Source organism: Elaeis guineensis, chromosome 4, assembly GCF_000442705.2.
Source record: "Elaeis guineensis isolate ETL-2024a chromosome 4, EG11, whole genome shotgun sequence".
Classification (NCBI taxonomy): domain Eukaryota; kingdom Viridiplantae; phylum Streptophyta; class Magnoliopsida; order Arecales; family Arecaceae; genus Elaeis; species Elaeis guineensis.
In genome coordinates, this window is record NC_025996.2 from 24,922,977 (window position 1) to 24,939,522 (window position 16,546).

At 37.9% G+C, this 16,546-nt stretch overlaps 1 protein-coding gene across 1 annotated transcript; it reads right to left on the reverse strand.

The window, feature by feature from the left end:
• Positions 1 to 6,070: 6,070 nt before the first annotated feature.
• On the reverse strand, positions 6,071 to 8,297 carry LOC105043296 (uncharacterized). Its single transcript, XM_010920788.4, has 3 exons — positions 7,823 to 8,297; positions 7,450 to 7,739; positions 6,071 to 6,395 (listed from the first exon to the last, which is right to left on the reverse strand). The coding sequence occupies exons 1-3, from the start codon at positions 8,112 to 8,114 to the stop codon at positions 6,339 to 6,341; spliced, it is 639 nt and encodes a 212-aa protein (XP_010919090.1). The 5' UTR covers positions 8,115 to 8,297; the 3' UTR covers positions 6,071 to 6,338.
• Between the last annotated feature and the right edge of the window lie 8,249 nt (positions 8,298 to 16,546).

The following is a 16,546-nucleotide window of genomic DNA, read 5'->3' on the forward strand; positions in this document are numbered from 1 at the left end:
GCAAAAAAAATTCCATCGGAGTGTTATCCGGTAAGGATCTTTCAATCCTCAAATTACGAAGTGAAAAATAATGAGAAGAAGAAAATAATTTTTCTTGAGAGCTTATCTTGAGGGTCCTCACGCCCCTCTATTTATAAAGAGAGAATTAAAATCGTAGATCTTATCTGAATATTTCTGAGTTGGAAAAGAGATGGATTCTATCAATGGAGAGGGCTACATGTCTTAGCCGGAGGTCAATTTGGGCTGACCTGAGATATTTTATCCATGATCGAGATAACTCATCTCGGCCAGAACTGAGATCCAAGCTACCATCAAAATGTTCCCCGCAAATAGGTCGATTCTAAGGTGCACAACGAGTGCTCTTAAGCCGGCCAGAAATAGTTTCTACGCTTACTAAAGTCCAGGACTTCGGTTGGTGGCAGGGGTGCAATTGATTGAGATCGAGGTGGAGATCCATAATAATATTAATTATCTCACCATATTTTAAGAACAAATAAAAGTTGTCTTACAATTAATACGCCGGTCCAAAAGGGCTTAATACCGAATTGGACCTAATCCGGTCCAAGAGCATAATATAAGACCAAACGAGAAAAAAAAAAATTAAAAAAAAAAGAGAATTTTTAAGCCCAGCACGAGCTCTTTCTTGCCTTCTCTGATGCAACTCCGATTTTGGATGGGAGTTGAATTTCTACCGGCTTCTACCAACTTGATCGACCTTCCATTTAAAAGCTTGGCCTCTCTTTTGAAGCCGAACACCTAACGCCATAGCCTCCACAATTCTTCCATTTTCTCCCCTAAAAATCTATTAATTAAGTTCATCATGCTGGCCGAAAAACCATCACCAAGGCTTGCCAGAACCTTAGGCGAGCCATCTGGTCTTTTTTGTCCCTTTCCTTTCTTGTCTTAGGCCCTCTTCTTTGGCCAAAGTCTCATCAGAGCAAAGCATGGAAAACATCTCATGTTTATCCCCGATTTTACAGTGATTTTTTTTGACAGTGTTTGCCTTTTTTCGGTTGTCCTCACCATCGGCATATGTCGTTGGTCTTCTACTTCCAGTAGCTAGTCACCAGCTAGGCAGCCACCTTTCTTCTTCATCATCTTCCTCTATTTTACAACTAAAAAGAAAAAATAAAATAAAAAAGAAAGAAGAAAAGAGAAGAAGGAAGAAGGAAGAGAGAGAAAATCTTTTTTTTTTTTTCATTCTCTAGCACTCTCTCTCTACCATGCCTTGTCTCTCTATAGTGTCTTTTTCTTAGGATTGATGGATCTAGTGGATCCATCTTCCATGGTCAGGATAATTCTAGCATGATATTTATCTAGGGGATCTAATCCATAAGGCACTCTTAATTTCCGGTTCAACCCTACGTGGGTTTCAACTTAGGATATTTTTTTTTAAATATTTATAATTTAAAATTAATAAAAAATATATTTTGAATAATAAATTCTAAAAATCCTCTCAGGACTAATTAAATTTACGTTTATTATTTTAACAAAAATAAGTAATAATCTATTTTTTCAGATTTTTTAATTTATATAATATTATTTTTAACATCAAATAAATTGTTAATTGATTTATAAGAGATTTATCAAATTTATCAAATTATATTTTTAAATAAAAATTATTATGAAATTTTGAAATAATATTTCTCAGACTATTACTATAATTGTTTAGTGATCTTATATTGTGTGCGTATATGTTGATTGGATTATGGAATGTATATATTGTTCTGTAAAAAAAAATTTAATATATATCAGATTTAAACTTTCAATCTGATTATATTCTGAATCCTACCAATTGAGGATTATGCACTAACACTCTAACTATTATTGATCTCTATTCTATTTTTGGCCCTGTCACAAAATATAAATATTGCATTTTGACCCACTTTGCATGGTATAGGTATGAAATTCTTGCCCACTCTATTGGTATAAGTGTAGTATTCCAATCCACTTTGCAGGATATAAGTGTGGTTCTATTTCTAACCTAACGGTATGGTATAAATATGGTTATGGTTAAAGACTATTGAGTTAAATGTGATTTGTTCTTAGTCAATTTTATGATTATATATAAAAATATTTGAAAGATAGTGATTTTATTGGATTTATATTTTGAAATAGAATTGATTATGTATCTATACTGATTTGTGATAATTTATATATGATTATTGTATCTTATATTATTACATAAATTATCTAGTTAAAATATTTATTAGTCACTGAGCTATCTAGTTCATTATATCCCTTTTCCTTTCAGATTCAATTTTTTAGTTGCAAACATGGGTACTACTTTATGAGTGAGATTAAAAGCGAGATTCAATAATATCAATATAGTTTAGATCGATTTAGATTTATTACAATCTTTTATAAAATTATTAGTTGAGGTTTAATTTATATAAAACTTTTGAATGTTATTTATCAATTAGATTTGTTAATTAATTGAATTTTAAATTTTATTTATTTAAAATTATCTCCATTGTAATGCATTTAATATTATGTGGGATATCTTGCATACTTATGGGGAGACTTCTTCATAAGGAAGCGGCAATTGCCATGATCTCTAGCTTGCAATTTCAAATGGAGGGCATGATACATCCATTTCTAAGATTGACAATATGACAGCTGTCTATGATGGTACTGCACTCTACGGTGCAAAGGCTGCACTAGAATCTGAACTCACCACTAGAAAGACACCTATAACTTCTCCAAGGGCATTCTACAATGGTCTGAGGTATATTTGGCAATTTATCACAAAAAGAGATACATTTGGCAATCCACATAGTACAATCAATATGCTCTTTATTCTTGTTTGATTGCATACATGTCTTAGGAATGTAAGCATCCATCTATTATACCATATAAATCAGACTCGATATTTGCATTAACTTGTGATGCTTCATGTTCCATATATCTCCACTTTTGCTTGGGGTGTGCGTGCCACTCGTCATGACGGCATCTAATTGATGCATGCACCATGCACATTCTTGTTGGCCAATGCAGCAAGGCTAAGTTCAACAACAAGACATGAGATATTGTTGGAGGTACTTTGTTATTCTGTGTAAATGAACCTAGCCGAAGAATGTTAAGTTGCCTAATATTTGTTCTAGAAAGAATTTTACTAAAATCTATCCATTTTGATGTGTATCAATTATTGTTTTCATTTGTTGATCTAATTGGATTGAGCTGACCTAATCCATCCACTTGTTCCAGATTTTATAGGTTGAGGCTCATCTTTTGTAATTGTGTTAATTATAATGTCTTAGCCATTAGAATCATCTTTACCAAGTGGAATCATAATTCTATTTTGTCTTTGGACTTTTTTCTCCTAGCATTACTATGTCTGCATCTAATAGAATATTGTGTATCCTAATACTAGTTCATTGCCCATATGATCACCAGAACTATACTCTGCAGATTGATGCCTATCTACTTCAATTCCAGGACCTAGCATTTACCAATGCTATTTACTCTAGACATGTAGAATATCTTATTTACCAAAAAAGAAAAATAAAATTCATTACCATGATTCTGTTTTTATCTGCCATTAAGAGGTAAGACATCATAAGATGAGATACTCCTTGCCAGCAATTAGTTTAGATTTAGCTAAATGCTGAGTTTGTACAACTGTGGACAATCTTTTGTTTTCTTATCTGGATAATCAAGTCTCAGGAGGAGTTTGTTTATTTAAATCTCAAAGGCCTGCAATGCCAGGACACTCCTTCGGCTAAATCACAATTGGTATGCACCAATTAATTATGTAAAGAGGAGTTACTAAACTACTTCCTCTTTGTCCTAGGAATCATTTTTCTTAGTATATTACAAGAGTATAGTCTGATTAAAGATGGAAGGTCCGATATTCCTTCTAATCCAAAGAGAATATTTCAAAACAAGTGTGCAAATATGGTGTATAAACTTCATGATTGTTACTGGAGCAGGCTTTGTTACAAGGAGAGTGGAATGTTATTACTTGCTGGAGGTGTCAAAGTTTTTTATTCTACTCTGCGATGGAATTATGGTGGCATGAGGAGACTAATTTATACCAGACAGAAATTGAGAGCCTCTCATATTTATTTAGAAAGAAACTTCTTGATAATTATTAGATGGCTTTCGAATCCACCTTCCACTAATGTCAGAATTTATCCCCTAATGAATGATCCATATATTACTCTCTATAAAGATATCATATATCTGTAAAAAAGCTAATAGTACTACTGGTTAGATGAAGATCTATTTGGCTGATCACACTAGAATTACATCATGGAATTTTTTGTTAAATCTTTCAATTCAATTTTTGAGTGCTTTGTTTACTGTTTTTGATGGATACATATATATTTGTATTGTTTAATTCATCCAATTTTCAAAAAAAAAAAAAAAAAGCCCGGAAAACTCAGGGCTGCTGTGAGTGAATCATTAGGACAAGACATTCAACCATTTTTTCAAGATAAGACATCATGGTATTAAGACAATCCTAATGATCAAATGGTTACCTACTAAAGGTTGACTTGTCTAATAGATCCGCATCTGATGGGTGTATAACTTCCGAACACGTGAGACAATGAACTTCACATTCACAAATCTAATGATCATAAAAAGCCCAAATAGGCCTGACAATATCTAATCTGTACCAGGGTCCCCACTAGTAATGAGCGAGTGGTGGTTGATGGATTCTGATTGATGAATCTTAACCTGACGTGAATCTCATTTTAGCACCTCATTGAGAAAAATAGAATCTTACTTTTTTATTTTTTATTGATTTGATATAAAGGGAGGGAGATTTTCGTATGATTATCTAGATCCAAATGCTTAGAATACATCATCAAGGATTTGAACCCAAATCCTCCAATCAAAGAGATACAATAATTAAAAGAAGTCCTAATTGACCAATTTAAGTCTAATTATTTTGGCACGTTAATAATCAGATTGGGGTATGATCAAGAATCTTGGCCTTAACCCAACAGAACCTAATCCATTATCAATTCTGGAGAAAAAAAGAAAAAACTAATTTAGATAATTTGGGAGTTGTGACACTAATCAATACAGGTATTGGAATTAGCATGCCATGGTGATCTTCTATTAAAGCCTTTATGGCTGTTCTTTTGGTGAAGTACTGATGTCAAAGGTGAAGATTGCGAAGGGGTCAGCTAAACCCTCAATCTGTACATGGATTGATTCCTTGGGAAAAAATAAAAGAGAGAGGCAAGGGAAAATGTAAAAGAGCAAACATCATAGCAAGGTCGGGCTCACAAACTTAAGAACCTCGAGACATTGAGGGCCTATCATTTTGAGTGGGTCTACCATCCCCTGTTCCTGAAAATTCGAGGGCCTAGCTACGCCGTAGTTTAACCTGTAGTTCTACAGTTGGCCGTAGGGCAATGGATTTGAGTGTGTACAATTTCCTTGGTAACTCCATCAATACTAAAGGTGGATGTTTGATTATTGCTTCTCAGTCTTATATCAATGCTAGGATCCATTACCTAAGTTGGGAAGGTATTCAGCTTCATTGGCCTCTCCTCGAACGAGAAATTCCTTCACTTCTATTTAGAGGCGGCAAACAAAGAGGTTGGGCTATTGTGCAAGACAACGACAAAAAAAACATAACAACAAGCACTGCGCACCGCCCACTCTTGTTTTGGGACAGGCTTGGGCTGGCTAACTATATCAGTCCATCCAAGCCATCCCGACTTTATTTTAAGTTTTTTTTTGGATAGAATAATCTCTATTTCAGTGATCTCAAACGCAGAGCACCCAGCAATTCGCAATGCAGCCACGCAATGGAGACGAATCTCTTCTCCTCAACTTGCTAAGCCAGTGACCAAGCACATCTTCCAAGAGGTCGACTGGATGGTAGCTTATGTTGCAGAATACTCAGGAAGATCTTTTTGGATTGGAGATAATCCCGGACCATCTTAGGGATCCAAGCGACGAGATCCTGAACCATCCCAGCCCAATTGTGGTCTGTCTCTACTTCTCTCTTTGTTACATGGTCAGAGGGATGGTTCAGGCTCCTATCTGAATATCTTGACGTATGTAAGATTCCTTTTTGAAGAAAACGATGATCAAGAATATATATATATATATATATATATATACAAACTATTATCGAATAAAATACATGTATGTGAGATGAATACACATATGAATGTACACAGCTATCATACGGCTACAAAATTGACTACTTACAACTGATAGCTGTGTCAGGAAAGCAAATGGTCGGAAAATCACTTCGATTTTAAATGGAACGGTTTGAAATAAATCTTGGCACGTAACATTGAAAGCTTCCTTGCAATGTACATGCTCCTTGGACATGGCTCCCTTCAGAGCTGCAAAAATCTTTCTTGGCTTCACTTGCTAAGTGCAATTTTATGGTAGCTAGGGAAGTCATTTTTACCGGTTGCCACCTGCATAAAATGAATTTTATTGTTAGAACGGGATGACCATCTTTCTTTAAATAAAATGATGCTTCGTAATGTAATTAGACCACAAGAATAGATGCACGTGAACAACGTCCTCGGCTCAGGGTTGTTGCTGCAAGGTAGTTGCCACATGATCTAATCCTTAAGAGATATTCGACTAATAAACAATTCATCCATTTTAGAATTTCTCTATATTTATTTATCTGTTGAAGTCACCGCTCACATATTTGAAAGATGGATTTTAGAGAAATCGCTCAAGTTTACTTTAGGACGTCCTTTAGAAGGATTAGATTGGGGATGATCGTGCCAATTATTGAGGGATCTCAGTCAACCTGAATTGGAGCCGTAGAGGTCTGAATTGGAGCCGTCTCTCTTAAAAGCCGTCTACAAGTAGGTCTTTGGGCCAGAGCTCAGCCTAAATATTTGAAGGTTTAACGAGACTAAACCTGATTCAACACGTGTAGCATGTGAACCTGGGCTCATCCTGGCCCAACCCACTGGGCCCAGCACGAACTTTTGGATCCGTCTTCGTCTTTCTAGAAGAGGGTTGGTTGTCTATGAAAATAGAAGAGGGTTGGTTGCACGTCGTTGTATCGGTTACGTTCTTACGGGTCATCGGTCAAAGTTACTTGGTTAAAATTAAGTTAATATTATTGGTCCATTGAGTTTGAAGTATCAAGCAATCTCTGGTATGTAGTGCACAGTTCCAGAGTAGGCCCCAAGAGGCTCCTTCTCCTACTGTGAAGAAACATCTACACCAGTCTTCGTTGGCGCCCAAGTCCATTTCTTTCGTAATAAGCTTTTTATTTTATTCTTCATAAATTCCTCTATTTTCGTTCCGATTTAAAAAAAATAAGAATAAAACATAAAAACAAAATATCTGCTCATTAGCCTCATTAGTTTCTATTTTAAATAATTTATAATAAATATACTATAATTTTTCATATAATATTTTTGTTTTCGAATGTATTACATACGCTACCATGTCGAAATGTTATTCTACCAAAAAAAAAAAAAAGGTGGGGAGAATGAGACTTGCCGCTTCGATGTCAATTCTGTAGACAAGCAACTTGCGCCTCTCCCGGGAGAGGGTCCGGTAGGCCACCACGATGTGAGCCATCGCCAGCGCCACCGAGCTAAAAAACAAGCCCTCCATCGCCGCGCCGTCCATCCCCTCAACGACCCTCACGTGGCTCCCTCCCCCTTGCACCGAGGCCGCCGCCCGGTACATCCCAATGCCCTTAGCCAACACGTACCCCATCGAGCCGAAACCACACAGCGTCGCCACCCCCAGGTACAGCCCCCGTCCGCCACAAACCACATAAACACCTGCAACCAATATGATACCAATGAATACCAATTCATCCAGTGACACGATTAATTCCCTTAGAAGTACTGGATTCCCTTCTTACATAGGATGAGGAGTGATCTGGCTGCAGATATGATGGGCACGTCGACCAGCGAAGTCCGGAAATTGAAATCCTTCAGCTGGGCTGCGAGCGGTGCGGCGGCAAAGAGTGGATCAGACGAGGTGGATAGCAGGGCGGTTGGGACCAGGAGGTCGAGAACCACGATTAAAAGAGGAGGGGCGCAGACCACGAGAAGGGAGGCCACCATGGTTAGCAGGAAGAAGAGGGTCTTGGCCCATCTCCACGGCCGAGTCCATAACTTCCCCTTGGATGACACGCCCAGCATCATCGTCATGCTCTACTAAATTGGTTGGATTGATGGTTTCAATCGAGGCCAGCGAGCCTGTGCTGTTGTTGTGGCCTTGTTGGACAACAGCCATATAAAGGATAGAGAGAGAGGAAGGGAGAATGTGGGAGAGAGATTTCTTTCTGCCGTCGAGGCGGACTGCCGCGTGAATAATGAGAAGTTTGCGAGGCGAAGAATCAGATCCAGTTGACCGCCCCAAATGCCCCGTTGCCGTGTTGGCGTACGGCAGCAGCTTCGGTGGCTCTCCTATAGGGGCCCGCGGAAGCTTCTTAATTCTAGGCCCAAACCTTTCCCTTCCTCCGTTTTCCTTTTATATATATATATATATATATACATACACTCGAATTTACATATTTGTCGCTGTAAATGTGCTTTGTGTGTACGGCATTTGCTACGGCACTTCAAAGACTTTTATATTTTTTTACTTCCGCACATCCTTGGATATTTTTTTTTTTTTTTGATAAACACATCCTTGGACATTGATTTATCCAGAGATTAGAGCTCGCCGTGCACGCAGTTGGTACAATAATATATTAAATTTTAAAAATATTTTTAAATAAAATATATTTTTTTAAAATTCATCTTTTTTATGATAAATAATTCGTCTGTCTTGAAATGACCCATTCCAGTAGAAAATTTTTAATTTAGTGATCCAATTCATATTTTTCATATAAAAATCTCTCAGGTTAAGATTTATTTTGTATCGTATCTAATTGATTCTTTAGTTTGAACCGAAAAAGTAATGTTACTTAATTATTATCAAACTATCTATAATTTTTTTCTATCCGTATTATAGTGAAATTAAGTATTTTGAAAGCATGTCCTTCTTAAAAATCCATTATGCCTTATCATTACACCATCTTCTACCTTCCTCCCTATCACCTTTTTTTTTTTCTCAATGCTTTACCGAACTATGACCTTGAGAAGACTTCTGAACTTCGTTCCCCATAAGCTTGATAACTTTGGCCCCACCTCCATCCTTGCTAATGCCACCACCTCGAACTCTTTGTGCTACATACTCGAGTTTTCCTCAAAATCCAATTTCTTTGATAATCTTGGCAAAACCCTCTATCTCCTCGATGTCCATCATGATCTTTGCTGCCTTTCATCTTTGGTCTGATCTCACCTTCCTCTTCGGCATCAGATTTATTTGCCCATGTATAGAGCCACCCCAGATCCATAGTGCCACCCTTGCCTTCCACTTCTTCTACCATCATTTCACCGTTGAGGCCAGCAACATTTAGTCTAAGAGAAGTCCAAAAATCTTCAAAAAATCTTCAAAGATCAGAAGGTTTCGTAGAGGACTTATGGAAAACAATTGAAGATGAAAAAAAAATAAAATATAATAAAAATATTTTTTAAAAAAAATAATAAAAATAAAAAAATCGGTAACTAATAAAAATAACAAATATTTTTTTCAAAAGAGACAATAAAAAGACAGAGAGATTGGGGACTTGCTGGTAATCTATTAATGATAAAATATTTTAAATATCTTATTCTATTGGACGATCAAGATGCCTTCTAATTTTTTATTAAATAATTAAAAAAAAGTACCATAGCAGAATCCTATATAAATAGCTTTCGGTGGTACATATTTATCCCTGAATTTTTACATATTTATCCTGATGGATATCACTTTACTTTTTATAAAATAATATATAAATGAAAGGATGAGGCTCCACGTATTCTTACCCACCGAACGCCTTTATCATCCCACGACGAATAAAGAGGACACGGTGCTTCCGCGCAACATCCATCGCATGGTGGGACACCACTTTGTTTGCAGCCAAAGGAGCGGATACAACGCACCGTAACCATAAACGGCAATTGCTTGCTTGGACCACAGGTGGCTTGGTCTGAAGGATCCGGTTCCATTTAGCCATCTGTTGGTCAATGTCCATGTGAAGAGAACCTTCTTGTGTTCTGAAACGCATTGTCATTGTGAGGTCCTCATATGACCTTACGTAAAGCTTTTCTATTATTTTTCTGTTTGCAATAAGCTTGGGACCTCAGCCATCATCTCAGCAGGTAACCAACAGCAACATCAACCCCATATCGATTTATCTCGATCACAGTTTATCTCAGATAGTAAAAAAAATTTTCATCCTTATATATTAATTCAATATCAGCACAAGCCGAGATCCCAATTGATATAAAAACTAGCAAGCAGGCTCCAAAAGAATGTTGAGTAGATACAAACTAAAGAAAGAAAATGAGTAATGCTGCAAAACTATATTCCTCATCCCATGTGGCACGTGAGAATTGGCGCACTTCACGGGAGTTGACCCACTCGCGGAGCACCGAACCATTGCTGCACCACATGGGCGATGGAATAGGGACATGATGGCCCATGTGACCAACTCCGGAGAACTATTGGTACCAGGATTTCTTCAGCAAAATCCAAGTGCACAATAATTGTCTAACAGCGCGATTGGATGAACAATGGAAAGGTCAAACAGCAACCATCGCGAATTTTCTCTTCCTGTGTCTCTATGAGACGCTGAAACTTCTCCAGTGACAGTTATTTTAAAACGATGACCTAAATTTCTCCTGAAGCTTCCATTCAAGATGACCTAGACGTGAGCAAAGAAACAATTGCAGAGATCTCGGGTTGTTCCCATGATTTAAAGGCTGCGAGTCTTAACAGGAAAAAACAAAGGCTGCGAGTTCCTTGACGAGCAAAGAAACTCGCCAAAAGTCAGTCCTACAGATCGTGAGCTCACGCGTGACGGTTCGGGAACGAATTAATGATTTGACTACACTTCTTCACCCAAAAAAATAAAAATAAAAAAAAAAAGGTAAACCACCGCTGACGTAAATGATAGCCATCGCATTAGTGGCTGAGCTAACAACAAAGACTTGCAAATTTGTTCACATACTTTTGAATTTTTTTTTTGGTATGAACCACATGCTTTTGAGTTGGTGGGGGTTGCCATGCCTTATCGCAAAACTGTGACATCGCTCGGATATGTATGAAGGCATTTATTACACCTAAATTGGCAGCCCAATCAGAACCTACTAGCAGTTAGACACAGCATGCACCAACAAAACCTATAAAAGAAAATCTAATTAAAGAAGCGTCATTTGCCTCGTCGCATACTCTGTAAAATAAAGGATAAATTTAAAAAAATGCGTAATTGCTTTCAAATCAGATGAAGATGGGTAGTTTTAAGCAGATATGTCAAGATGCAACGTTAATGAGCAACTTAAAGATCAAGAAAACAATTGTTCCAGTGATATCTCCATGTCGGATGGGTGTTTTGGTTGCCTGAAAATATCGTCTCCACGGTTCAAGGGCCAGCACTTGGCCGGCGACAGACCATGGTCGTCTCGTGAATATGCCGTGGTCGTTAGAAATTGGAATAGTTTCCTATTCAAATTCTAGCCTCCACATGTTCTTCTTCAGGGAAGAAGCCAAATGGCGCCCTCCTCAGTCCCTTCTCGAGCGTCGGCAAAGTCTCCAATTTGCCCTTGATTCCTCCGACTCCTCCCCAGGGGAAAGTAATAACCTTCTAACGGTGTCAAGTTCTCCACTTCCTCCTCTGAGACTTGCTGCATCCGCCGTCTGGGACCTGCCTCAGACTTGCCACCGGTCATGTCCGTCCCTTGTTTTAGAGTTGGATGCACCATCTTCCTCCCCTGAGGAATCTTCTCCAGAGGAAAACCCTTTATCGGAATCACCATCGATTGCCACAGCTGTTTCGAGGTCATCGATCGCCGGCGAAGGTGCCGCTTGGCAAACACCGGCTTTCTCTCTGTTCGCTGCCTCACTCATCCTATCATTCCCCAGACACAATAAGGTTTCTAAAACTTCAATCATCATCTCAATTTAAGAACTGAGATATTTCATCGTGTTGGTTAATATCATCTCTATATGCCCACCAAGAGATACTGACACGAAACCCATGCTACATAGACTCAGGTAGAAACAAAAACATGGATAATGTCATGCGCCAGACTAAATCGAATGCAGGAATTTTTCACAATTCTCAGAAAGGGCGGAGCTACTCAGAGCAATGCGACAGTGCCATATCATATATATAGGCAGGCAATGGAGTAGGGGACATGGTTGTGTGGCATATCACGAGAAACCTAGGACAGCCGATGCATGGCATCATTGGTACATGGGCTTCTTCGTTGCTCTCAGGTTCGCAGTTTAGCGGAGACGAGAAACTTTTACTTTAGCACACCATTGCATGCACAAAAAACCTAGGGGGAAAAAAAACAATCAATGAACAATAAAAAGGTCAAAAAATAGCCATTATGATTTTTTTTTTTTCTTGAGACATTGAAATTTCTATAATGACAGTTTTCTGAGCAAAACAATGACAAGCCCCTTCAAATTTCATAATACATGAAATAAAACAATGAGAATAAACAAGAAATTTAAAAAAAAAAAAAAAAGGAAAAGGGAGAAGATAGGAATCTACAGCCAAAGCATCTAGATCTTGTGCAAGGACAGCTCAAGCTCTACACAAAATTCTTTGCAGACTTGACGCAGCATGAGGGCCAGAAACGGCCGATCAATGAACACGAAATTCAAATCGCGTCAGATGCACCGATCAATGAAATCATGAAATCTAAGACTCCTCACCACGCTCCCTTACCTCAGGCCTTGCCCTTATCCTTTTTTTATTTTAATGACGCAAATGAACTAAACCCATTTAGCATGAGTACATCCAGACAAATCAGATAATAAAATATTCTTTAAAAAATGCTGCTTAGAAGCCTAAATATTTCTTTTTCAATGATCTACCATGTATGAAGCCATCCAGTCCGCCGCGGTGCCCTTGCTCACCTCGCGATGGCCAGATAAGAGTAAAGAAGCAATTACGATGTCAGAGCATCGCGTGCGGTTCACATGATTTTTAAGGCTACGAGATGCTTGACAAGCACTAGAAACTTGCCCAAATCATAAGCTCACGCGTGATGCGATGAGAGGTAGACGGCCTTAAAAGCAGTGACCGTAAATAAAGTAATGGTTAACTACACCAACTCCACTTATGCTAAAAAATGTAACGATGAATGTTGCTTGATGTATCACGGATGCTGATTACACCACCAGCTGAGATAACAGCAAATCCTTGCAAATTTATCCACACAGGCACATACTTTAAAAAAAGGAATACTGCGTCATGCCTTATTGCAAAACTCTTGATATCACTAGGATATATATGCATACATCTAAATAGGGCTGCCCAAGTCACAATTTGCTAGCAGTTTGATACAAATTCCGATTGGAAGAAGCATTTACATTCAAATCGGGAATTGATTTTGTGCAAGTCTAAGTAAACATATGACGACTGCAACATCAATGAGCCACAAGAAGGTCACGCGACAAATTGCTCCAGTAACATCTCCAATTGTTTTTGAACAGATAGCCACTGGCACTTTAACTGTAATTTGAGTCTCATTTCTACCCTCTATTGCCCAAAAGAATTCATTCTGCCTCAATATTGCAGGCATTTTGGCATTCATCAATTACCTTGTCCTAAGGACCCTGTGCGCCTTTCCCCTCTTGGCTGCTCGTCCTACAATTGACAGATTCAAGTGAGTAAAATTATAACAATTCCATAACGGGAAAACTAGGTCGATTGAAGATGGAAAAGTCCCTTGGTTATTGAAAGAAAAAGAACCAACAATTTGCAGGAATCATAAAAAAAACTCTATAACAAGAATGGGCTCCAAAAGTTTCGTTCTCAAAAATAATTTATTACAAGATAGTTCACTTCTTTTGCCTATAAAATGACAATTATCTGTTGTTCATTTTAAAATAACTCTAAGATGCACTAAGAATGCATATAGGCATCAAGCAATCTGCTCACTTACATAATTCCTCTTCTCAAGATGGGATGTGGAATAATAAAATATGATTTAGCTGCAATTTTTCCATTGATTTAAACTATGGCTAACATTAAGCATCTTTGCGGTAGTTGATTATAAGATTATGTTATGAGCAGCACAACAATCTAAAACTACTCCATCCTCTGTATCGTACTTGCAATATGTAACCCATCTTTTTCTGAACCCCAAACAGAGCAAAAAAACAATCCCTACCAAGAAGCAGATCTTCAACAAGGGCATTATATCAGAATGATGGTGGATGAGAAAGTGACTTTTGTGATTCTGAGGGTGGTGGAGAATCATATCCTACACAGCTCAGGTGCTGCACATGTTTTAATGCATTCTTTTGAACCAAAACAATGCCATTAGAAGAGGACTATTTCTTGCTTCCAGGCATGAGATGAACCAACAAATTGCTTCCAGGTTGAATTATACAGCTTGCATGCAAATCAGAACTATCCGAATTCCCACGTTGTCACCTCTTGAAACAGAAAATCACATGACTTACGGGGGGAAAAAATGAAAGCAATTTCCATATGCAGATGACATTAGTAGATTTTTGAATGTTTTAGATGACTTTGCGTACATTTAACTAAGACAATAAAAAATAATTTACATGCAAGAAATCATAGACCTGCATAATACCTAATTCCATTGCCAAAACCCCATGTACATCTCTCCATGTTAGAATAAAAGAATCATAAATTACAATAAGTTTGTAACCCCAATTTTAAAAGTAAACCACATAGGTGCATACAGAAAAAGGAGGGACCGATGCCAATTACTTAGGAACTATCCATATTGGCATGACAAAAGGAGAGTTCCAAATACGACTGTTGGCCATCGCCATCTCAATGACCCTACATGATCTGGAGCACTTGTAGCTGAAAAGGTTTGGCTCTTTACTGGCCTGTACTTGAGGAATCCTTGAGCTAACCTCACCCACATCATTGCAAAAGGGTCCTGGGATCAAAAGGCCCCACCTCTCCACCAAGCAGGTTTTCATGAGAGACCAGGGCTGCAATTCTAGGATGACAGGCTCCCCTCCTTTCCTATCCTTCTCCCTACAGACCTCTTACCAACTTCTGAATTAGAGTTTCATCTTCTACCTCCATTCTAGGGAAGATGAGCTAACTGTCTTAAAAAACAATTGGGTGAATGGTTGGGTCTTAGTGCGGTCAGGAGTTTCAATCTTCATAAGAAAGGGTTCTTATTGTGATTCTTCTCTCTCACACAAACACGACTAGAGAGAGAGATGGACAGAACACAACACCATCAAGACCTAGACCTACACAAAAAAGAAACTAGAATGCCCATATAATTTACAAAAGAGGTTTGAATAAAAGGCACATAAACACAAGGAAATGAGGGACAAAATCTTGCCTAGTGAGCGGGGAGACACTTATAAGCAGGCACGATAATACATATAAAACCTAGGTGTTCATGAGAATGAAAACTATCGCAAACTTCTCTTCCAGCTAAGCAAATAGCTGCAAAGTGAGAAGAGGAAGGGAGAAGGGACATTCTTCACATAGCCATTTTCAATTTTTTTTTTTTTTTTAAAATCTTATTGGGAAAAAAACCAAATCCATTTCCTAGTACACATTTAATTGGACACAGTTTTTCAAGCCTGAATTACAACCATAAGCTTTGAAATGGAATGTATATGCAGAATATATCCTTGAAGCCTATCAATAAGAAGCATGAAACCCACAATCTAATCGTCGATTCAACTCAGGAAAGATAGCAGGTTGTATTTAAAGCAAGAAAAGTTCAAAAATAATATTTGCACATGCAAATGCCTCAACAACCAGCTAAGACTTCGCTAACATTATAAAATAAGATGAAAAGGTGCTTGCATATGCTCAAGGCACTAGTCAAACCTCACGGTTATGGCTACAGTATGTTTGAATCCCCAAGTCCGAGCATATGAACAAACAATGTAATCTAGATTCTACAATTGTAGAAAATCAGTTCAAATAACATGAATAAATCAACAACCAATGGACTGCAAAGTTATTTTTTGTTTAAAAAACTTATGCCCTTATAATAGACAGATATGCAACACATAAATGCATACGTGGATCTTGTAAGTTTCCAGGAAATCCAATAGGTAAGCTAGACTATTAAAGAGGAGTACCAGAATTGGCAGAAAAGAGATGAATCAAATATGCATCTTTACCAAGATTATGATCCCAGAAAGATGTACAATGTATGAACATCTCATAATTTCCACATTTTAAAGTCACTTGTCTCTCAACTGTTAAGATTGACCACCAATAAGTGAATTTTTACATTGTCACATGCTAGTGAATATAAAAATGCAAGACAAATATAGTCACCTCATCAGATGGATCTGCATGACTTGCTAATAAGGAATGTGCCTGCGACTGCTGCAAAGCTTCCTGAGTACTGGAGGTGTCAGGAGCCTATCAGGAAGAAACACATGATGTAACATGTCATCCAAAATAGTGCACTTGTAGCTAAATTCAAATACAGCTAAAACTTTACCTGTCTGGAACCCAAAGGCTCTGATGGTGCACCTGTATTATCAGACAACTGCTCATCAAGGAACC

Coding starts and splice junctions, on each gene's coding strand:
- LOC105043296 (XM_010920788.4), bottom strand. CDS start 8,114: ATGACGATGATGCTGGGCGTGTCATCCAAGGGGAAGTTATGGACTCGG. Junction 7,740..7,822: donor CAGATCACTCCTCATCCTAT/GTAAGAAGGGAA, acceptor TATTGGTTGCAG/GTGTTTATGTGGTTTGTGGC. Junction 6,396..7,449: donor ACAGAATTGACATCGAAGCG/GCAAGTCTCATT, acceptor CATTTTATGCAG/GTGGCAACCGGTAAAAATGA.